The sequence below is a fragment of the Bufo gargarizans genome, chromosome 1 (genome assembly GCF_014858855.1).
Source record: "Bufo gargarizans isolate SCDJY-AF-19 chromosome 1, ASM1485885v1, whole genome shotgun sequence".
Taxonomy (NCBI): Eukaryota; Metazoa; Chordata; class Amphibia; order Anura; family Bufonidae; genus Bufo; species Bufo gargarizans.
The window spans coordinates 537223225-537246636 of NC_058080.1; the positions used below are offsets into that span (position 1 = coordinate 537223225).

The 23412-nt window shown below is 43.4% G+C and overlaps 1 protein-coding gene across 5 annotated transcripts in view; it reads right to left on the reverse strand.

The window, feature by feature from the left end:
- Nucleotides 1-23412, reverse strand: part of PISD (phosphatidylserine decarboxylase) — a 66526-nt gene that overhangs the window by 25091 nt on the left and 18023 nt on the right. For 2 of the 5 annotated variants that reach the window (XM_044275474.1, XM_044275473.1), the window contains exons 1-3: nucleotides 21680-21871; nucleotides 20572-20737; nucleotides 7997-8233 (exon numbers count right to left, since the gene is read on the reverse strand). In XM_044275474.1, coding sequence (XP_044131409.1) covers nucleotides 7997-8233; nucleotides 20572-20737; nucleotides 21680-21858 — 582 coding nt within the window. In that variant the 5' untranslated portion in view covers nucleotides 21859-21871. Of the gene's footprint in view, nucleotides 1-7996; nucleotides 8234-20571; nucleotides 20738-21679; nucleotides 21872-23412 lie in introns of those variants that run through there. The other 3 variants (XM_044275477.1, XM_044275478.1, XM_044275475.1) reach the window with 2 other exon arrangements.

A 23412-nucleotide genomic window follows, 5' to 3' on the forward strand; every position in this document is an offset into this window, starting at 1 on the left:
GTCAACATGTAGTTTGGCATATTCCAGTCTTGCTTTTTTATGATTCGTTTTCAACAATGGTGTCCTCCTTGGTCGTCTCCCATGTAGTCCACTTTGGCTCAAACAACGACGGATGGTGCGATCTGACACTGATGTTCCTTGAGCATGAAGTTCACCTTGAATCTCTTTAGAAGTCTTTCTAGGCTCTTTTGTTACCATTCGGATTATCCGTCTCTTAGATTTGTCATCAATTTTCCTCCTGCGGCCACGTCCAGGGAGGTTGGCTACAGTCCCATGGATCTTAAACTTATGAATAATATGTGCAACTGTACTCACAGGAACATCTAGTTGCTTGGAGATGGTCTTATAGCCTTTACCTTTAACATGCTTGTCTATAATTTTCTTTCTGATCTCTTGAGACAGCTCTTTCCTTTGCTTCCTCTGGTCCATGTCGAGTGTGGTACACACCATATCACCAAACAACACAGTGATTACCTGGAGCCATATATATAGGCCCAATGGCTGATTACAAGGTTGTAGACACCTGTGATGCTAATTAGTGGACACACCTTGAATTAACATGTCCCTTTGGTCACATTATGTTCTGTGTTTTCTAGGGGTACCATCATTTTTGTCCATGCCTGTTTCATGAGTTTATTTTTTTACATAATTCTGTTGAAGCATGGTTGAAAAACAATGTCTGACTTTCATTGGTTAACATTTATAGAATTTTAATTTATTATTACTTTTGTCAGATTAAAGTTATTTCTGTGACCATTGTGACTTTTTCTTTCATTGACCAAAGGGTACCAACAATTTTGTCCACGTCTGTATATACAGATTGCGGTCGGGAAGGGGTTAACCATGGTGTCCTGCAAAGAAACGCGTGCAGCCATCATTGCGTTGCATAAAAATGGCTTCACAGGCAAGGATATTGTGGCTACTAAGATTGCACCTCAATCAACAATTTATAGGATCATCAAGAACTTCAAGGAAAGAGGTTCAATTCTTGTTAAGAAAGCTTCAGGGGGTCCAAAAAAGTCCAGCAAGCGCCAGGATCGTCTCCTAAAGAGGATTCAGTTGCGGGATCGGAGTGCCATCAGTGCAGAGCTTGCTCAGGAATGGCAGCAGGCAGGTGTGAGCGCATCTGCACGCACAGTGAGGCGAAGACTTTTGGAAGATGGCCTGGTGTCAAGAAGGTCAGCAAAGAAGCCACTTCTCTCCAAAAAATCCCCATCAGGGACAGATTGATCTTCTGCAGAAAATATGGTGAATGGACTTCTGAGGACTGGGGCAAAGTCATATTCTCCGATGAAGCCTCTTTCCGATTGTTTGGGGCATCAGGAAAAAGGCATGTCCGGAGAATAAAAGGTGAGCGCTACCATCAGTCCTGTGTCATGCCAACAGTAAAGCATCCTGAGACCATTCATGCGTGAGGTTGCTTCTCATCCAAGGGAGTGGGCTCACTCACAATTTTGCTCAAAAACACAGCCATGAATAAAGAATGGTACCAAAACACCCTCCAACAGCAACTTCTTCCAACAACAGTTTGGTGTAGAACAATGCACTTTCCAGCACGGTGGAGCACCATGCCATAAGGCAAAAGTGATAACTAAGTGGCTCGGGGACCAAAACGTTGACATTTTGGGTCCATGGTCTGGAAACTCCCCAGATCTTAATCCCATTGAGAACTTGTGGTCAATCCTCAAGAGGCGGGTGGACAAACAAAAACCCACTAATTCTGACAAACTCCAGGAAGTGATTATGAAAGAATGGGTTGCTATCAGTCAGGAATTGGCCCAGAAGTTGATTGAGAGCGTGCCCAGTGGAAATGCAGAGGTCCTGAAAAAGAAGGGCCAACACTGCAAATACTGACTCTTTGCATAAATGTCATGTAATTGTCGATAAAAGCCTTTGAAACGTATGAAGTGCGTGTAATTATATTTCGCTACATCACAGAAACTGAAGCAAAGATCTAAAAGCAGTTTAGCAGCAAACTTTGTGAAAACTAATAATTGTGTCATTCTCAAAACTTTTGGCCATGACTGTATATACAGGCTTGAAAGAAAATCCACCCAGACAGATATCTGTGGTAAAGTTGATCTGAGTTACATTTTTTTGGTAATTAGTCCCTGCAGTCCTTATGCCTAAAAACATATCTGCATCCCATCAGCAGAAGCCCAGACCAGGCCACAGATCAATGCAGAGATCAAATGGTGAATTGTCAGTTTAGTCCCTTCCCGACATTTGCATTGCAGCATATTGGTGGAGAGTATGGAGCGGATATATACATACACAGTACATCCATACACAGCAGCTTCCATTGACCAGCATCAGAGGTAACACTCATCTTTAATGTTTAACCTCTGTGATGCCACTGTCAATAGCTGCTGCGGCATCTGAGCAGTCAGTCTGCTCCCCACGGCAAAATTGTAGGTCGTCAATCGGCTACCATGGCAGCCTGTGGCTTTGTGAAAGCTTATAGTAAACATCTTCCCATCATAGGGAATTTTAATTTTTGCTTGTTTCCATATTTAACTTCCTTCATTCCAAAAGTCTTAACTTTTTTTTATTCTTCCGTTGACATAGCCATTTGTTTTTTGTGGGATAAGTTGTACTTTCTAATGGCACCAGTTAATATTTCATATGGATGTACTCAGATTCTGGAAAAAATATTAAAAGGGGACCTGTCACCGTGAAATGCAAAGTAACCTACAAGCAACATGTTATAGAGCAGAAGAAGATGAGCAGATGGATATATAGTTTTGTGAAAAGATTCAGTAAAACTTCTATTTTATTCATTTAAATTCCTGCTCATTCTAGAATTTGAAGTCACGGAGGCGGTCCTATCAGTGATGACCGCTCTCTTTGTATACACCGTTATGGATGGATGGCTGTCAGTCACTGAAAGGACCACCTCCGGGATTTCAAAGTCCAGGAGGGACAGGGACATAAATGAATACATTACAAGTTATACTGAATCTTTCTACCTTCAGCTCACACACCATATTCAACAGGACATGTTCCCTTTAACAGTGTGAAATTGGGGAGGGGGGGTTGATGCTTTCAGCCATTCTGATTGTTTTTTTCATTACAGCGTTAAAAAGGTACAGGATAAAATGCTCCAGAATAGTTATTATATTGGGCAATGGAAGGAGCTACTAAAAGGCTTAAATATTGTTCTCTATGGTAAAACTGCTATGTTTCTATAGATATGAACTTTACTATGCCTTCTGCCATAGCAACTGAACGGCTCGTCGCTGTTCGCCATTTGTTTTTCTGTTCAGTTTCACTCCACAGAAAACTTTCTGTTTTTTAACACATAATATAGTAAACGAAGTGGTGCTATTAAAATAAAATAAAAAAAATAAAAATAAAAAAAGGAGGGGGGGGGGGGGGAGAGATTTTCTGGATGTCATTTTTTAAAGTCACTCCATGTTTACGGCTTCCTGTAATGGCTGTTTAAAAGGGATTGAAAAATAGTCCGTAGCGTCCCTCCAAACAGGCGACCAAAAAACGTCGCATGAATTTGATGGAATAAAGGAATTAATGAGACAAGAGAGTGCTGCGGGTCTACTATTTTTGGTCGCCTAAGTATTTTGTATAGCCACTGGATTATTCGGTAAACTATCTGTATAGCACCACCTGCTGTTGGTTCTTTTCCTTAGTGCTCTGTCCATCTCAGCAACATCGCTGTGGTGGTCGCACATACTCAGTTCTATAAACTGCCACCAGCCGGATCCACTGTTGACAGTTACAGGGAGAGAGCAGCCGCAAAAAGGACACACCCCCTGAGATAGGACACACTGCCTGTCAGCTTGAAAAAAATGTAGCACGGAAATGAATGGGGAGACCTCTGGATCCATGAGAGGTACAGGACTGGTTCCAACTTTGTAAGAAAGATTGTTATATACTACACGTCTGATTTTCATAGTTTACATTAAAGGGGTTATCCCTCAACTAATGTAAAATAGGAAAATCAGACATATATAGGACATGACAACCTCTTTCTAACAAAGCTAGAACCAGCCCTGTACCTCGCATGGATCCAGAGATCTCCCCATTCATTTGCCTGCTAGATTTATATCAAGCTGACAGCTCAAGGGGCGTGTCTTTTATGCTGCAGCTCAGGGGGCGTGCCCATGCTCTCCCCATCACAGCTCAGAGGCTAGTGGAAGGATGAAACTCAGCATGTGCGGCCTTCTCAGTGAGTCGGTCAAAGAAAGAAGTAAATAAGTGGCGCTATACCGATGCATTTTATTGAATAACTCAGTAGCTATACAACATTTTCAAATTACATGCAATTACAAAAGTATTCAGATCCAGGTGCTGGCTGAAAAACTGAAAAAAAAAAAAATTGTGGGACAACCCCTTAAAAACGGTATCTGTCAGCAGATTTGTAGCTATGAAACTGGCTGACATGTTCATACTTGCCCTCATTGCTGAGAAAAATGATGTTCCAATATGGGAAAATGAGCCTGTGGAAGAAATGGGGGTTTTGCCATTACACCAGAGGCTTTGCTCTCTCTGCAACTACTGCGTCCTCTGCACTTTGACAGGGTCAGGCATTATGATGTTTTCACTGCCTGGTCGTGTTAATATGCAGAGGGTGCGGCAGATGCAGGGAATGTGAGGTCCCTAGGTGTAATGGCATGGCCCCTGTTGCTACTAGAGGCTCATTTGCATATATTAAAACCTCATGTTTCAGATCCATAGACTTGCGCACCAGGTTTGGAGGGCTGCAAAACTGCAACAATACAGTGACCTACCAGATGATGTCCCACTGTGGAATAACCCATTGTGAAGGGGAGAATGTCTGGAAAGGATATGGGGTACACCATCTGAAAGATCTATATGTAAATGGTATTCTATTCTCCTTTTCTCAGCTGCAGACCAAGGTTGGAATTTTGCGTCCACATTTCTTTAGATATTTGCAGCTGAGACATGCCCTTCAGGCCCAATTACGGGCTCTCAAAAGGTCGGTCTCAGCCTATCCACTCATCGGGGTTTTCAGAACTCAGGGGCCAAGGGGCCTAATATCTGCCCTTTACACTCATTTGCTCAATCTCAGGATCTCTCTCTCTCCCTTGGGTGCGGAGGGCAAGTGGAAGGGTAACATACCCACTTTATCAGCTGAGGAATGGAGTGAGGCCCTAGATGCCCCGGTAGCTGTGTCACCATCTCTCACTAATAGGCTGACACAACTCTTTATTTTACATAGATGCTACCTCACTCCGACCAGACTTTTTGAAATGGGCAGGAGGCCCCATACGGGATGCCACGGGTGCGCGCAGCTGAATGCGAATTTCTTGCACCTCATATGTGACTGCAGCTACATTCGCCCATTCTGGAGGGCAGTGGTAGATGTTATATCTACTATGATCCCGGATACCCTAGAGGTATGCCCCAAGGCTTGTCTCCTGGGGATACTTGAGGACGACTCACGCTCACACTATAAACTCGCCTTTATTAGGGAAACTCTTTTCCTAGCCAGAAAGGCGATTGCTTTCAGATGGATGGCGGACAGGCCCCCCACGGTTGGCCAATGGAAGGTCTTAGTTAAAAACATTATTCCCTTGGAGAAGATTATATATTCACGCAGGGGATGTCCTCAAAAATTCCAAAAGATATGGGGACCGTGGTGTGCCTCTCCGCTGACTGTTACGATGGCCCACTTACATTCTATTGCTTAGATGCTTTCTTTATCTTCCTACCCCTCACTTCAGAATTTATGAATCTATTTACTAAGGGAATCACCATTTACCATGAAACAGTTGATATTGATGCGTTATTAACATACTGTACTACTAATGTATCTTTATTCTCATTGGCCACGATATGTCTTGAGGGTTATGTACACCATTGCATACTTTTCTGATTGCATTGTATCACACTTTGCTTGCTATTTTTCAATAAAGTGAGTTAAAAAAAAAAAATATGTTTCTCAGCAGTGCGGGCACATATGAACATGGGACCAACACACATGTCTTCAGCTGCCAAGTGCAAATGTAACAGGTCGCCCAGTGTTATAGGTACAAATCTGCTGACAGATGCCCTTAAATAAACAAACATTCTCATTCTTATGTTTTCTATGAATATTTAAAAACAAATGCCCATTTTTCATGGAACTGTCCCTATAAGATGACTATTACACACTGCAAATCAGCCAGAAATAAAGAATATACAGTGGGTGAGTGGCATGCCAAGCATATTAGTATGTACAGTTGTTTTCAAAATAATAGCAGTTTAAAAAGTGAATAAAGCTCAAAATCCTTCTAATAGCTTTTATTTCCATACACACAAATGCATTGGGAACACTACACGTTCTATTCCAAATCCAAACATGAAGAAAAATATATTGTGTTGTTCCTCTAAATAAATTGAAGAAAAGTGAATATTAGACTGTTCAAAAAAATAGCAGTGTTTGTATTCTTCTTTACAAACTCAAACATTCACTATAAAAACTGAAAAATGTTTGAAGATTTTGCTTTCCTTTGAATCACTTAACTAGTATTAGTTGTATAACCACTGTTTCTGAGACCTGCTGTACATCTGTGTTGCATGGAGTCAACCAACTTCTGGCACGTGTGAACAGGTATTCCAGCCCAGGATGATTGGACTACGTTTCCCAGTTCTTCTCCATTTCTTGGTTTTGCCTCAGAAACTGCATTTTTGATGTCACCCCACAAGTTTTTTATTGGATTAAGATCAGGAGATTGGGCTGCCGACTCCATAACGTCAATCTTGTTGGTCTGGAACCAAGATGTTGCACGTTTACTGGTGTGTTTGGGGTCATTGTCTTGTTGGAACACCTATTTCAAGGGCATTTCCTCCTCAGCATAAAGCAGCATGACCTCTTCAAGTATTCTGATGTATTCTAACTGATCTACGGTCCCTAGTATGCGATAAATCGGCCCAACACCCTAGTTTGAGAAACATCTCCATATCATGATGCTTGCACCACCATGCTTCACTGTCTTTAGTGTACTGTGGCGTGAATTCACTGTTTGGGGGGGGGGGGGGGGGGGGGGGTAGTCGTCTGACAAACTGTCTCCGGCCACTAAACCCAAAAAGAAAGAACAATCTTACTTTTTTATCAGTCCATCAGTCCACAAAATGTTGCGCCATTTCTCTTTAGGCCAGTCAATGTGCCTAAAGCACATGTTTTTTTTCAACAGTGGGACTTTTCGGGGGCTTCCTGCAGATAGCTTGGCTTCACATAGGCGTCTTCTAATTGTAACAGTACTCACAGGTAACTTTAGACCTTCTTTGATCTTGATCTTGTTGGCCTTGCCATTTGGGCTATTCTTCTATCCATTCAAATAGCAATTTTTCGCTTTTTTTCCACGTCTTTCAGGTTTTGGTGGCCATTTAAAAGCATTTGCAATCATTTTAGCTGAGCAGCCTATCATTTTCTGCACTTCTTTATATGTTTTCCCCTCTCCAATCAACTTTTAAATCAAGGTACCCTGTTCTTCTGAACAATGTCTGGAACGACCCATTATTCTCAGAATTTCAGAGAAATGCACTGTAACCAGCATGTACAACATTTGCTGCCTTCCTTCCTTAAAAAAGGGCAATAATTGCCATCTGTTTTTCAAAGAATGAATGACCCCATGAACATGCCCCTTTCAATTACTGATTCAATTACAGAGAATCAGCAGCATGCATGTCATGACTGTTGAGTCTGTTGGATTTCTATTACTCTACTACACCTGCTAGTAAATTATTTGCCATGTAGAAATATAATTTCTACCAAAAACAGTGATTGATCAGGTTAGTGATGTCTGACTGCTATTATATTGAACACAACTGTATATAATAAAGTACTGAGAAACAGCTTACAGCCAACTGTAAGCTAAAGTTTATGGGTACCTATAGTTGTGAAAACCAGCGGAAGCTTGAGCAGAGTTTATCAGTGTGATCTTCTGTCAACTGTATACCTTGGCAGAATTCTGCTTTGAGAATCTTCCATTAGTGTCTAGTATTCTAAACTTAGCAAAGCATTTTTACATACCACACTATGGGAGTCACAAACAGGTCGTGCTTGTGGCTTCAGTTTCCTGCGGAAGAACTCGCTGAGATTTCGGTAATGGTGCAAATCCTCTACTGCTGCCTCTTTCATGTTTACACCAAAAGTCCAAATATACAGACTGTAAACGGGTTTCCTCAGCCATGTTGGCAATTCCACCTGATTCAGACGACCCCAAGCACGAGAAAGGAGTCTGGTTGGAACAGACTTGTAGATGGCAACCTGTAAAATATAATTTACCACATTAGGCACCGCAGGCCAGCTACATTGATTCTAATGTAACCGTAAAGTAATCAAGTTTCAAACAGTTTGTAAGGGTACTTTCACACTTGCGGCAGAGGATTCCGGTAGGCAGTTCCGTCGCCGAAACTGCCTGCCGGATCCGGCAATCCGGACATAAACTGATGGAATTTGTCAGACGGATCCGGATCCGTCTGACAAATGCATTGAAATACCGGATCCGTCTCTTCCCGTGTCATCTGGAAAATGGATCTGGTATAATTTTTTTTTTTTTGCATTTTTAAAAGGTCTGTGCATGCACAGACCAGAAACCCGGATCCGTTTTTCCGGAACACTTAATGCCGGATCCGGCACTAATACACTTCAATGGAAATTAATGCCGGAACCAGCATTCCGGCAAGTGTTCAGTATTTTTGGCCGGAGAAAACTGCAGCATGCTGTGGTATTTTCTCTGTCCAAAAAAAACGTAAGAGGGACTGAACTGATGCATCCTGAATGGAATGCTCTCCATTCAGAATGCATTAGGATAAAACTGATCTTTTTTTTTCCAGTATTGAGCTCCTGTGACGGAACTCAATACCGAAAAACAAAAACGCTAGTGTGAAAGTACCCTGAGGTTGAAAAAGGACATGCATCCATTCAGTCCAGCCCATCACCCTGCAAAGCTGATTGAGAGAAAGGCAAAAAAAAAAAAAAAAAACAATGCGATAGTAGCCAATTTTTCTAATCCTAGGGGAAAAAAATAATCTCACTGCTCTCACAGTAAATAATCCCCTTCTACGTTTGCGTACAAACCTTCTTTCCTCTAGACCAGTGGTCGGCAAAGTGCGGCTCGCGAGCCACAAGCGGCTCTTTAGAACCTTCAATGCGGCTCTTTGGTGCGGGCTGGCAAGTGGGCGGCCGCGCAGCCATATCGCGCCGCTCAAGCCGCTTGCAAAATGTCCGTCACGCGCCTCCTGCCCCGTCTGTCTGCTCCTTCCACTTTATGAATGAAGCAGGCAGGCGGGGCAGGAGGCGCATGACAGAGGGTGAGATGTCACGCTGCGCACAGCAGCAGAAGGGCGGGCAGCGGCGCTCTCATTCTGCTGCCTACTGCCAGCCATGTGAGGAGTGGTGGAGTGGTGAAGAGGCCGCCGCTCAGGAGACTTGGAGCGAAATGTCCTAGAGCAGAAAGGTAGGAGCTGCCCCCGGTGTGTGCACAGCGCCGGGCACTGGACCGGCCCCGCTGCAAGTGTCCCTGCCTCCTCCCTTCCCCCCAGTAATACATTACTTTACTTACTAGAAGGCACTTATGGGGGATATCTGTGGATGACGCACCTATGGGGGATATCTTTGGAGGCCACATATATAGCATCTTATGCTATATATGTGTCATCCACAGATATCCCCCATAAGTGCGTCATCCACATTACATCCACATCTGCAGACAGTTTAATAAAAGTAAAAAATGATAAAGATAAAATGAAATAATAATCAAGATCCAAATAAAAGAAAGTACATATAAAAATATGTAAAAACACACTCTGGGCTCATGCCCACGAATGTAAGGGTGCTGTGCCTGTGCTGCGGACCGCAAATAGCGGTCCGCAATGCACGGACACAGACCATGGGACAGCTGCATGAGGATCGCGGACCCATTCACTTGAATAGGGTTCGCGATCCGCATCCGACTGCCAGCACTGCAAAAAAGTAGCGCATGCTGAAGTGAATGGGTCTATGATGGGGGCTGCACACGGCCGTGTGCAGCCCGCATCATGGACCCATTCACTTCAATGGGTCCGGGATATGAGTGCTACAGTGTGCTTCCGTGGTGCTTCTGGCTGTGCCTTCGCACCGCAAAAAAGTAGTGCATGCGCTACTTTTTTGAGGTGCGGAGGCACAGCCAGAAGCACCACGGAAGCACACTGTAGCACTCATATCCCGGACCCATTGAAGTGAATGGGTCCTTGATGCGGGCTGCACACTGCCAGTGCCCGTGTATTGCGGACCCGCCGTATGCGGCCTGCAATATGGAAATGGCGGGCACACGGTCGTGTGCATGAGCCCTAATTGTCCTCACTGGTACTGTTGACGCAATATTTTAGGTTTTAAAAATGTGGCTCTCGAAAGAAATTTCAATCGTGGTTTTGGCGATATTTGGCTCAGTTGACAAAAAAAGTTTCCCCACCGCTGCTCTAGGCCAGGGGTAAGGAACCTCCAGCACTGCAGCTGTTGCGAAAAAATACAACTCTCAGCATGCATACTTGCTGGAGCATGCTGGGAACTGTAGTTTCACAACAGCTCGAGTGCTGAAGGTTGCTTACCCTGGCACTAGAGGTACAGGATGTCCCCTTGTCACTGTCACAGTCCTGGGTATAAATAGATCATGGGCGAGATCTCTTTATAGACCTTTGATACATTTATACATATCAGGGGGGCCAGAGGGTTGAAGATGGGGATATGCCAGGGTTCAGCTCTGAAACCAGACAACCCCTTTAATAAATTTATATATTTATTTTAGGGGTGCACCCCCACCCACCCCATAACAGTGCCATCCACAGACCCCCACCCACCCCATAACAGTGCCATCCACAGACCCCCCCACCCCATAACAGTGCCATCCACAGACCCCCACCCACCCCATAACAGTGCCATCCACAGACCCCCCCCCCCCACCCCATAACAGTGCCATCCACAGACCCCCCCCCCCCCCACACCCCCCGGCGCTCCAGTACAGACTAGTTATAAAATGTGTACAATTAATAGAAAATAGCGGGGAGGGACTGGGAGGAGGAGCTGGGGGCCGGTGCGTTCACTGTTCTCCGGCCCCCCGGTCCAGTAGTTATAAAATGTGTACAATTAATAAGGATTCTATTCATGAGGCCCCCTCTGCAGTAGAACATTCAATATAGCCACATCCTACTCACAGGGCTGTTATCTTAATGCTGGCCGGCCGGGCAGAGGAGCGGCAGCGTCACGACTGACGTCACATGCCTGCTCCTTCATTCAGAAAGTAGGCCGGGCACATGACGTCAGTCGTGACGCTGCCGCTCCTCTGCCCGGCCGGCCAGCATTAAGATAACAGCCCTGTGAGTAGGATGTGGCTATATTGAATGTTCTACTGCAGAGGGGGCCTCATGAATAGAATCCTTATTAATTGTACACATTTTATAACTACTGGAGTGAACGGGTGAAGACCCCAAACTTTAATCCAAGCGACGTTTCGGCCTGCTCAATGAGGCCTTTATCAAGCTACATAACAGTGCAAATAACAGGGTATATATACCCACACTCCAATGCAAGTGAGTTACAATCAGTGATTACACATGTTTTCAATCTGGTCACATGATCTCAGACTACATCATCACATGACATTCGTGTATAATAAACATTAAAACTATACTCATGCTAGAGCATATAAATGTGTTCATATTAACATCAAAGAAAAGCAGTGTACATAAATGTTTGTATGCATATATAATATATAAAGGGTCCATGTCCTTTACAACCAGTGAGCAGAACAAAAGTGCTAAGTGCATATGGGGTTAAAATCATCTGCTGTCCTTACAGCTGTACCTTTATTACATATTAAAAACCGGACGGAGCTCACCACATATGGACATCCCCACGCCGCCAAAACTTGGCGTCCCCTCGTCGGTGGTGCGCATGCGCCGGGCCAGACGCCTCTGGCCACGCCCCGACACCGCCGTACTCCCACGCAACGTCCCAATGGACCGCAGCGTCATCCACCGGAACGCACGTAGGAGCCGCAGCAGCGAGGGTGATGATATAATGATGGTGTATGCTATCTCACTGGCCACACACCCTGGAGTTGGTGACTTGATATGCACGAGATCATGTTATGTGTAGGTGGATGGGAGGGGTGTGTCCCATTATAGCCACACACCATGGAGGGTGATGGTGATGGCCACGGGGGACGATATAATCGCTTAGGCTAAAGGCAGAGCTTGATTTCCTTCCCCCTTGGCCCTTTCCAAGTATCCTTTGGTGCGCTTCTACTTTGGATTATGTGCACATGTATACGTTCTGGTCGCGGTGTGTTCGTCCGCTTGTCCAAACATATTTACATCCCCATGGTTACTCCATATGCGCCGCCTGTGGTGCGACGTACGCTGAGTCACATGGTCTGGCCTCCCTCCCCTCGCTGCTGCTGCTCCTACGTGCATTCCGGTGGATGACGCTGCGGTCCATTGGGACGTTGCGTGGGAGTACGGCGGCGTCGGGGGCGTGGCCAGAGGCGTCTGGCCCGGCGCATGCGCACCACCGACGAGGGGACGCCAAGTTTTGGCGGCGTGGGGATGTCCATATGTGGTGAGCTCCGTCCGGTTTTTAATATGTAATAAAGGTACAGCTGTAAGGACAGCAGATGATTTTAACCCCATATGCACTTAGCACTTTTGTTCTGCTCACTGGTTGTAAAGGACATGGACCCTTTATATATTATATATGCATACAAACATTTATGTACACTGCTTTTCTTTGATGTTAATATGAACACATTTATATGCTCTAGCATGAGTATAGTTTTAATGTTTATTATACACGAATGTCATGTGATGATGTAGTCTGAGATCATGTGACCAGATTGAAAACATGTGTAATCACTGATTGTAACTCACTTGCATTGGAGTGTGGGTATATATACCCTGTTATTTGCACTGTTATGTAGCTTGATAAAGGCCTCATTGAGCAGGCCGAAACGTCGCTTGGATTAAAGTTTGGGGTCTTCACCCGTTCACTGAAAGCTGGAAGTGCTGCCTCGTTATTTAATATATATATCTCTATATAGATATATATATATATATATATATATATATATATATAAATAGGGCCCAATACTGACCCCTGTGGAACCCCACTGGTGACGGTGACTCAATCTAAGTGTGTACCATTGATAACCACCCTCTGTTTTCTATCACTGAGCCAGTTACTTACCCACATTTTTCTCCCAGTCCAAGCATTTTTATTTTATGTACTAACCTTTGTTAGTACAGAAATGTACCAGAAATAGATCTCTTTAAAGGGGTTTTCCCAGATCTTTATACTATCACCTATCCCCATAGATCATCAGTATCCTATCGGTGGGAGTCTGACAACCAAGACCCTGCCACTCAGCTGTTTGAGAAGGTGGCAGTGCTAGCAGTATTGCCACAGCCTTCTTACCGCTTTGCCTAGGCCATGTGACGTCACGTTCATCGGTCACATGGCCAAGGCGCAACACAGCCCCATTGAGCTGCAATACAAAGCAAATCCGCTATACAATGTACGGCGCTGTGCTCGGTGAGTGGAGAGATGGTTTCAGCGCTACTGCGAGCACAATGCCTTTTCAAAACAGTTGATCGTCAGGGTCCCGGGTGCTGGACCCCCACTGGTCAGATCCTGATTACCCATTTAGAGGATCGGTCATCAGTATAAAGATCTTGGAAAAAGTGTCATGAAGGTTCTTAAAGTGGTTGTCAAACACCTGGAAATAATTAGTAGGTGGTTGGACACCATGAATATAAAAAACAGAAAAATAAAATACACACTTCCAGAAGTGTTATACAGTGGGATGCGAAAGTTTGGGCAACCTTGTTAATCGTCATGATTTTCCTGTATAAATCGTTGGTTGTTACGATAAAATATGTCAGTTAAATATATCATATAGGAGACACACACAGTGATATTTGAGGAGTGAAATGAAGTTTATTGGATTTACAGAAAGTGTGCTACAATTGTTTAAACAAAATTAGGCAGGTGCATAAATTTGGGCACCGTTGTCATTTTATTGATTCCACAACCTTTAGAACTAATTATTGGAACTCAAATTGGCTTGGTAAGCTCAGTGACCCCTGACCTACATACACAGGTGAATCCAAATTATGAGAAAGAGTATTTAAGGGGTCAATCGTAAGTTTCCCTCCTCTTTTAATTTTCTCTGAAGAGTAGCAACATGGGGGTCTCAAAACAACTCTCAAATTACCTGAAGACAAAGATTGTTCACCATCATGGTTTAGGAGAAGGATACAGAAAGCTGTCTCAGAGATTTCAGCTGTCCGTTTCCACAGTTAGGAACATATTGAGGGAATGGAAGACCACAGGCTCAGTTCAAGTTAAGGCTCGAAGTGGCAGACCAAGAAAAATCTCGGATAGACAGACGCGACGAATGGTGAGAACAGTCAGAGTCAACCCACAGACCAGCACCAAAGATCTACCACATCATCTTGCTGCAGATGGAGTCACTGTGCATCGTTCAACCATTCGGCGCACTTTACACAAGGAGATGCTGTATGCGAGAGTGATGCAGAGGAAGCCTTTTCTCCGCCCACAGCACAAAAAGTGCCGCTTGAGGTAGGCTAAAGCACATTTGGACAAGCCAGCTTAATTTTGGAATAAGGTGCTGTGGACTGATGAAACTAAGTTATTGAGTTATTTGGCCATAACAAGGGGCGTTATGCATGGAGGAAAAAGAACACAGCATTCCAAGAAAAACACCTGCTACCTACAGTAAAATATGGTGGTGGTTCCATCATGCTGTGGGACTGTGTGGCCAGTACAGGGACTGGGAATCTTGTCAAAGTTGAGGGACGCATGGATTCCACTCAGTATCAGCAGATTCTGGAGACCAATGTCCAGGAATCAGTGACAAAGCTGAAGCTGCGCCGGGGCTGGATCTTTCAACAAGACAACGACCCTAAACACTGCTCAAAATCCACTAAGGCATTTATGCAGAGGAACAAGTACAATGTTCTGGAATGGCCATCTCAGTCCCCAGACCTGAATATAATTGAAAATCTGTGGTGTGACTTAAAGAGAGCTGTCCATGCTCGGAAGCCATCAAACCTGAATGAACTAAAGATATTTTGTAAAGAGGAATGGTCCAAAATACCTTCAACCAGAATCCAGACTCTCATTGGAACCTACAGGAAGCGTTTAGAGGCTGAAATTTCTGCAAAAGGAGGATCTACTAAATATTGATTTCATTTCTTTTTTGTGGTGCCCAAATTTATGCACCTGACTAATTTTGTTTAAACAATTATAGCACACTTTCTGTAAGTCCAATAAACTTCATTTCACTTCTCAAATATCACTGTGTGTGTCTCCTGTATGATATATTTACCTGACATTTTTTATCATAACAACCAACGATTTATACAGGAAAATTATGACGATTAACAAGGTTGCCCAAACTTTCGCATCCCACTGTATGTGCACATGACCGCTGCCGGCCAATCAATGCACCTGTTACTGCTAAGGCTTTAATTGTATGGCAGAATTTATGTGCATATATTGTATACAGAACTTCATTACTTGCAGTTCAGTTGGAAGAGCCGTAGACGGGAGCAGCATTGCTGGATTCAGGATGCTTAGGGTAAGGAGTTTTTATATTTTATTTTTAAATGTTGCCTAGCCCCCTGCTCATTTTTTTAGCAGCCATCCCTTTAATCTTTAATCCAGAACGCTAAGTTTATTTACAAAACCTAAGGCAATTCTTTTCTTAACAAGTGATGAACCGCCACTGTCCTGATGGTTCCTGGGTCCCCGTCCCTCTCGACATGCAGGGAGTGAGATGAGTCAGCACTGCAGGCCATGACTGACTGGACCGCCATTTTCTGTGTGTCAAGAGGGGCAAGAAAGTGTCATAACTGGAGTGGCTGGGGCGAGTATCCATTTATTTATTTACAACTGACGTTTTTTCTTTTTTAATTACCAGTCACACAACCCATTTAATCAATGAATACTTGCGATGCATACATCAAAATTTAAAGAATCAAATCAGAAGTGAAGACATAGCTGATATTTCATGGAGGCCTGCCTGGTAATGCACAACACCATGCTATTCAACAAAGCAGATCACACACTATAATCCATTTCTGGCTCCATCTTTGGGTAAAATTACTTTTAATATCATAATGAGACGGGAAGTGACTGATGACTCCACACATACAATCACTCAGTACTGAAGGCTGATGATCTGTATCTGTTATTTTATATATAAAATGTACACTAGGGAGTGTTTATACATTTCTTCTGATAGGTCTGCTTTATTCATTCCCATAGATAAAGAGGCTATACAGTTTTAGAAAAGGGAAAAAAAAAAAAAAAGGAGACTTCCAATCCAAATAGCACCACTTATACTGCATTTGGTATTGCAGCTCATTCACACAGCAACAAGAAAGACATAGTTTCTGATAACAGCCTATTTTTTTCTAACATAGTGCAATCCCTTTAAACTATGACTAGAGGTACAGATACAAGTCAAGGAGGGAGATTTATCAAAACTGGTGTAAAAGAAAACGGGCTTAGTTGCTCATAGCAACCAATCAAATTCCATCTTTTATTTTGCAAAGGAGCTCTGAAAAATGAAAGGTGGAATCTGATTGGTTGCTATGGGCAACCAAGTCCATTATCCTTTACAACAGTTTTATTAAATCTCCCCTAAAGTTAAAAAGAACCTGTCAGTACAATAGGCAGTGCAATCTACAGGCAGCAGGATACAGAGCAGAAGCCAAGCAGACTGATGTACAATTTTGTACAAGAAGATTCAGTAACACTCGACTACCATTCCTGCTGTTGCTGAGACTAGCTGCTCATTATGTCTGCCCATAGAGCACACAGAGACAACAGAGTCTGCCCTCTCTCTGGGAATCAGTCAGAAGCAGCATTTAGGACATTACAGAGAGAACAGTATAGCTGTGGATAACACATTTGGGGTAAGACAGAGAACTTACTATTAGCTGCTGAATCATTCCTGTGCAATCTGGTCTCTGTGCACATCTTACCACCTCCCTCCCCTCTCCATAAACTTCTACGAGATGATGTCATATGATCCTTCAGTGAGCAGACAGCAGGTTTTGGTCTTACAAGATGCATTTCTCATAAACTTTAGAGTTAGTTAGTTAGGGAGCAGGGGTAAGGCATTTTTCTCTGATAATATATATTACAAAGTTGCTGAAAAATCGCCTTTACTACTGATTCATGCAAAATTGTCTGAAAGTGATCATATAAATAACAAGTTTTACTGAATCTTTCCCACAAACTATGTATGAATCTGCTCAGGTACTGCTGCTATATAAACACTGCCTGTAGGTTGCACTGTATTCCAAGGTGGCAGGGTCTCTTTAAAAGGCTTTTCATACCAATTATTTATAACTTTTCTACAATAATTGCATTGTTTGGTGCTCATTTGGCACTTGTTGGCTGCTCTCTGCTTCACTTGGAATATTCAATTTTACTTTGCACTGCCTTCATTTCATCAGCTGGAGGGGTGCCTACATTAATGGGATGGGAATTCCGCCAGGAAATCCTTCCACACATGCCATACAGTTTATCTGCTGAACTTGAAAGGGAACCTGTTTAGTTAGCTACTGAAGCCAACACATGACCACCTCGCACAGGGAAATATATATTTTGGGATAAGCAATGGTCACATTTAGGGCTGCAACGAGTACTCGATTAAATTGAGCAATTTGACACAAAAAAATCCTCGATGCAAATTTTTTGCATGGAGGATTAGTTTATGTCACGTGACCACGGAGCAGGAGTGAAGCGATTGCAGGGGCCAGCACTCTCCATACCAGTACGACAATCCCTCAGGCAGCTGCTCCCAGCCAATTCCAGTACTTCTCTCATATACACCTCATGTTAGAGCAGCCATAACAGGCCCGCTGATAGGTTAGTGGTAAGACAAATGCTGATCAACAGATTGTGGCGGGGCTTAGCGCAGCCGGGAAGTGTAGTGGTTTCAGGTTAGTGTGGGGACAGGGGAGCTGATGCACTTGGGCTGACCGCACAGGGGGGGAACGAAGGGTGTTGGGGACTGATGGCAGGGGGTCTGATGTGTTTTTATAAAGGAAAATAGCCCATTTCATTTTTTTCGTATTACATTATTCGATTAATTGTTAAAATTATCGGTAGAATACTCAATTACTGAAATAATTGTTTACTGCAGCCCTAGTCACATTACAATAAAGCTGGGGTTTCAATGCAAACATTTTCCAGACAAAGACTCCTCTCCTGCAGAACATCAGGACAAAACTAGCAGTCAACTGAAATGAGGTTTCCCCCAATATTGCAGTTACTAAGAGGATTAACCCAACTGTTTTCACCAGAGCTGAGATTTTGGTTTCCAAGTGTAAAAGACACCTCTCTACTATATAAATCCTATGGCCCTGGAAAACAAAATGTGCAAATACACCTGATAAGAAATCTGTATAGTTCTTTGTACCCACTTATCAATCATTGGAGGGAATTTATCACACCCTGTACCCCAGAATTCTCTCTTCAAAAAGACACAAAATAGGGGCTTTGCGACTTTTTGTGCTTACTTACATTTCTTTTTAAACAATCATTCCAGTTTTTAAAAGTAGGTGGAAAAGTTAGTTTTATTTCTGCGACTCACTCCAGTAGGGAAGGGGTGTAAAAAAAAAAAAAAAAAAAAAAAAAAAAAAAAACACACAAGAGTGTTACAGGCACCTGTCAGCAGATTTGTTCCTATGACGACCTGTTACATGTGTGCTTGGCAGCTGAAGGCATCTGTGTTGGTCTCATGTTCATATGTGCCCACATTGCTGAGAAAGATGAAGTTTTAATATATGTAAATGATCTTCTAGGAGCAACGGGGCCGTTGTCATTGCACCAAGAGGCAACTGCCACGCCCTCTGCTCTTTGATAGACTGGGCCAGGCAGTGTAAATGTAATCACGTCTGTCCCTGTCAATCACAGTGGAGAGGGCGCAGAAGTCACACAGAGAGCCGAGTCTCTAGGTGTAATGGCAATGCCCCCATTGCTCCTAGAGGCTCATTTGCATACATTAAAATATCATTTTTCTCAGCAATGTTGGCACATATGAACATGGGACCAACACAGATGTCTTTAGCTGCCAAGTGCACATGTAACAGGTCAGCCAGTGTTATAGGTACAAATCTGCTGCACCAAATTTTGCAAATAACGTGTGACATTTGATAAATCAGGTGCAGTACAACACAGACTCAAGAAAAACTGACTTCAAATATTACCCTCATAATAAATTGCTCCATTATGTTTGTCTCAATGCTGAAGATATGAACATCAAGTAAATCTCATCAGCTTGGAGGTGACCTTATTCCAGATGAATGAACAAAGGACACTGAAAATTCAACATCAATCTGCTATTCCCAGCATGGCCCACTTCCTACACTGAACCCATTTATGTTAGTGAGCTAATTCACAGAGAGAAGCTGAGAAACCCTAGAATCATTGGCAGCCAAGGCGAGAAGGGATGCAAATCAGCTCTTAGCAAGCCTGCCTCTAATGTCACCAGATGTAAGCTAGCTGTCCTATAAGTCAATGTTCAACCTAAGAGCTGATATGCATACCATCTTCCCAGAATTCCAGAGGAGCATTGCTTGGCCTATAAGACTCCTCTTACAGATTAGGTGCTCTCCATAAGGATATAGTATCCCCTGAAGGGTGCATTCATACTGTGTTTGCAGTGTATGTTAGAGGTGGATTTCCCGACAAATGCCAACGTATAGGCACAGAGACACACACAAAAAAAACAGGCCTACTTTTTTTATTTACTGGATGTCTTTGAATAGCCAGGTATAATGTATACTGGCCCAACAAGCCAAAAGGACAGATTTTTGGCTGTTGGGTGAATGGGGGCCTATGAATACATGACTGCCCACTAAATAAATATACACACACAGATAAAAAGTGGGTTATAAAGTTTTATACAAATAATGGTTAATCATTTTATAATGAGATGTCATGAACTTCTTAGGCTACTTTCACATATGCGATTTTAAACCCGGCAGGCTGTTCCGGTAAAGTAGCCTGCCGGACTGTGCACTGCCAGACCACATTGACTACAATGATATCCGTTTGGAATCCATTTGGATTCTAGCATAAGTGCCTGGTTTTGGCAGGACAAAAAACTGGTGCTCATTTTTGTCTGGGCAAAACACGGCACTCATGCCGGAAACCAGCCAGATCCCCGCTGGACCCCATTTTAGTCTATGGGATCTGGTGAACTCCGACAGCCTGTCGGATAGGTTTACTGCAGAGGTAAAACTAGCCTAAAATAAGCTATGGATCAATTCACTATTTTCAATCTCTTAACATAGAAACATTCTTGCAGAAGCTGAAAATCCAGCTCTGCTTGCACATAGCTGCAGTATGTTACACTGTAGGAAACAGATTAGCCACCATATCTTTTGGGTGAAGGACCACAGAAAGTAGAACTTACACAACTTTTTAGTATAGAAATTATAAGACTTACTTGTATTGTGTACACATCTACCTGTAGTTTAATAATGATCTGACAAAAGTGTGGAAATGGCAATGGGCAGGACACTTACCCTGCTGGTAGGTCGCCATCCCACTCTGACCAAGGGCCTAAGTGCAGCAAACGGTAAGAGGTAATAAAGGATTGTGAGAGGCCAGGAACGCAGTTTCAGTGCTGACCTAGACATACAGGTCAGCTGCCCCAACCTCCGTCTGAGAGCCAGCTGAGGGAACTGCAACCTGTGGGATCAGATACAAGTGTCAAAAGATCCTGCAAGGGTCCAGGCACTGGTTTAGTCGTAGCTTCAATCCAACATGAGTCAAGAGTATTACACAGCAGATTGGACAGTGCCAAGAAGCTATTAGACTACATGTACATCCAGCAAGGTAAAGGACATGCAAAACACTGCAGCATTTATGTCTACAAATCAGGACTAATCACATTAAACAAAAAACATCAAAAAGAAAAATAATTCTCTGAAAGTACCAGGGCCTAGTTAAATATAACCCATACCTAGCGCATACTTTGGGCCTTTAACCACATTCAAGTTTCTAAGCAAAGTTGTCTGATCCGATAGAGATGCCTCATTCAATTATTCATGGCTGGATATTATCCTCATGCTAAGCAGATTTGCTCTGCTTTTTCCATAGAATACTAATCACCACACTAGACACATGTGAAGGAGGTGCTAAAAAGAAGTCCAGGCAAGATGTCTACAAATCACAACCTTCAAATTTCAAGAGCTAAGGAGGATGGACGATAAGTACCTTGTGGAGGCTTAGAAATAAAGGAAAGTAACAAACCTTCTCAGAGTCACTAGAGTGCACCGGGGCTCAGCTCAAGGTCTCATTCATTGCCGGCAACAAGAAGATGAGGTACCCAGAAACCAGGGCCGCCTCTCGCTCCCCCCTTTCACTGCAGACAACCACCGACCAATCCCTGCCTTGCTGCCTCCATCCTTTCCAGAGACACATTCCTCTCCATCCCGGGGTTTCATTCACAGTCCATTATGCTGAGCCAGCGGTATTTCTGCCCGACTGGCCACACAGCAGCATCATTCTCTCCCTCCCCCTCACTCCACTGAATACATAAGGAGCTTTTGCCTAATTAGGCCAAACAAAAGCTTAGCCATTCCTCTCCCTGTCCTTCTCTGTCTCAACTGACCCACAAGCTGACGGTACCTGAAGTTTGCCCGTCTGGTTGAAGCGTCGAACTTTGCAGGTTCTGATGGGTCAGCTTGATCTTCCCTACCGGAGTTAGTGACACTGGCTGCTCGTGTCCTGCGAACATGAAGCTTCACCTTGCGTAGGTGACATCTAGAGGGTAGAGAAGTTACTAGAGGTTTCCGGCATCTCACCATCTCCTCAAGTATAAGCTGGGAGCACACTGGCCCCTCTGTGACAGGCACATCATCAAGGCTGAAGCTCCCGGTCTGTCAGCCTCCTACTCTAGGGCAGGATGTGACGACACAGATTAATACTCTGCAATAAGCAGGTTTCTACCTTTCACTCCTCCTTCACCTTGTCATCAGATGGGGAGATCCGCTCTTCTGCGTTACATTGCCTGCTCTACAATACTGATGATTGACATCACACAAACAAGTATGGTACAAAAGGCAAGCCAATAAAAAGGAATTACTAAGTCAAATATTTTATTGCAATACGACTTCTGACCATTAGTCATATTCCAGTCAAGGGCTATCTAATATTTAATGAGGCTTTCCAGATATTTTAAATTGACCTGCGCAATAAAACATACTGAAGTTGGGTATCGCAGGTTTTTATGCCAATAATTGTTAAACGGGCTGGTTGTGAAGGACACGTCTATGGTTCATACAAAAAGTTGCTTCACCCACCATGTAAGAAGCTATTCCTGCATGCCATTGCTTGTGTGCAAGTAGCCATGGCTGCATACAAAGCCTGCTGCGTGCCCTGTGTCACTGCCACAATACAATGGGTGAGATCTGCAGGGATAGCTGGGGAACACATGCTAATTCAGGGAAGCCCCCATACACATTAGATGGTTGGCAGGCATTAACCGAATATGCATGGCCAGCCTTAAAGTGTAACCGTTGTTTCAGCTCATTTTTTGTATTATGTAAGGACAGGGGTATAAAACATTTTTTGTAAAATACGTCATCAGGGAAAGATTTTATTTGTACTAGAAACCAGGCTGTATAGAGTCGTCTTATAACAGCTCTGAGTGAGAGACATGATGATGGGCAGTGACAGGGCACATGTATAGTCAGACTGCGGCAGTGACAAATGGAAGGTTGGAAGTCTCTGTATGTTACACACAGGTGTCTTCAGTGCTCAGTAGAAAGCTGAAGACTCAATGCTCAGCTAGAAGAACACCATTTACACCCTGTTTTCTAGTAGAAAGAAACATCTTTCCCTAATAAAGTATATTACAAAAATGTTTAACATCCATATCCAGTGGCATACCTGCAATAGAAGCAGGCCACGCGACTGCTGTGGGGCCCAGGGGCAGGGGGTCCACATGGAACTTGCTCTTCTCTTCGTGAAAACATTGCATTTGTACACAACAGCCACTAGGGGGCGGTCAAGGCAAAGATATTATTACAGCTTCCATGGTATTTGTATTGATTCCTATTCACTGAGCTTCCTAGAGAAGATATAATCTTCAAAAATATTAAAGTATTTTTGCCAGTATTCTGGAGTAAATGCATTGAAAAATATGGTGTTCAGAATGAGCACCATATATTTTAAGCACATGTTCCACCTAGCACAAAAGTCAGATAAGGTGGGTGAGAGCAAACAATTTTTTTACTAGTCTGTATTTAATTCAAATTTATTTTACTCGATTAAACACAAACATAAAATTTGTCAGAAATTTTGAGGCGTTGCTCATGTTCTTCATCGTCTCGGAGTGCTTACGCACATACACTGGGAAA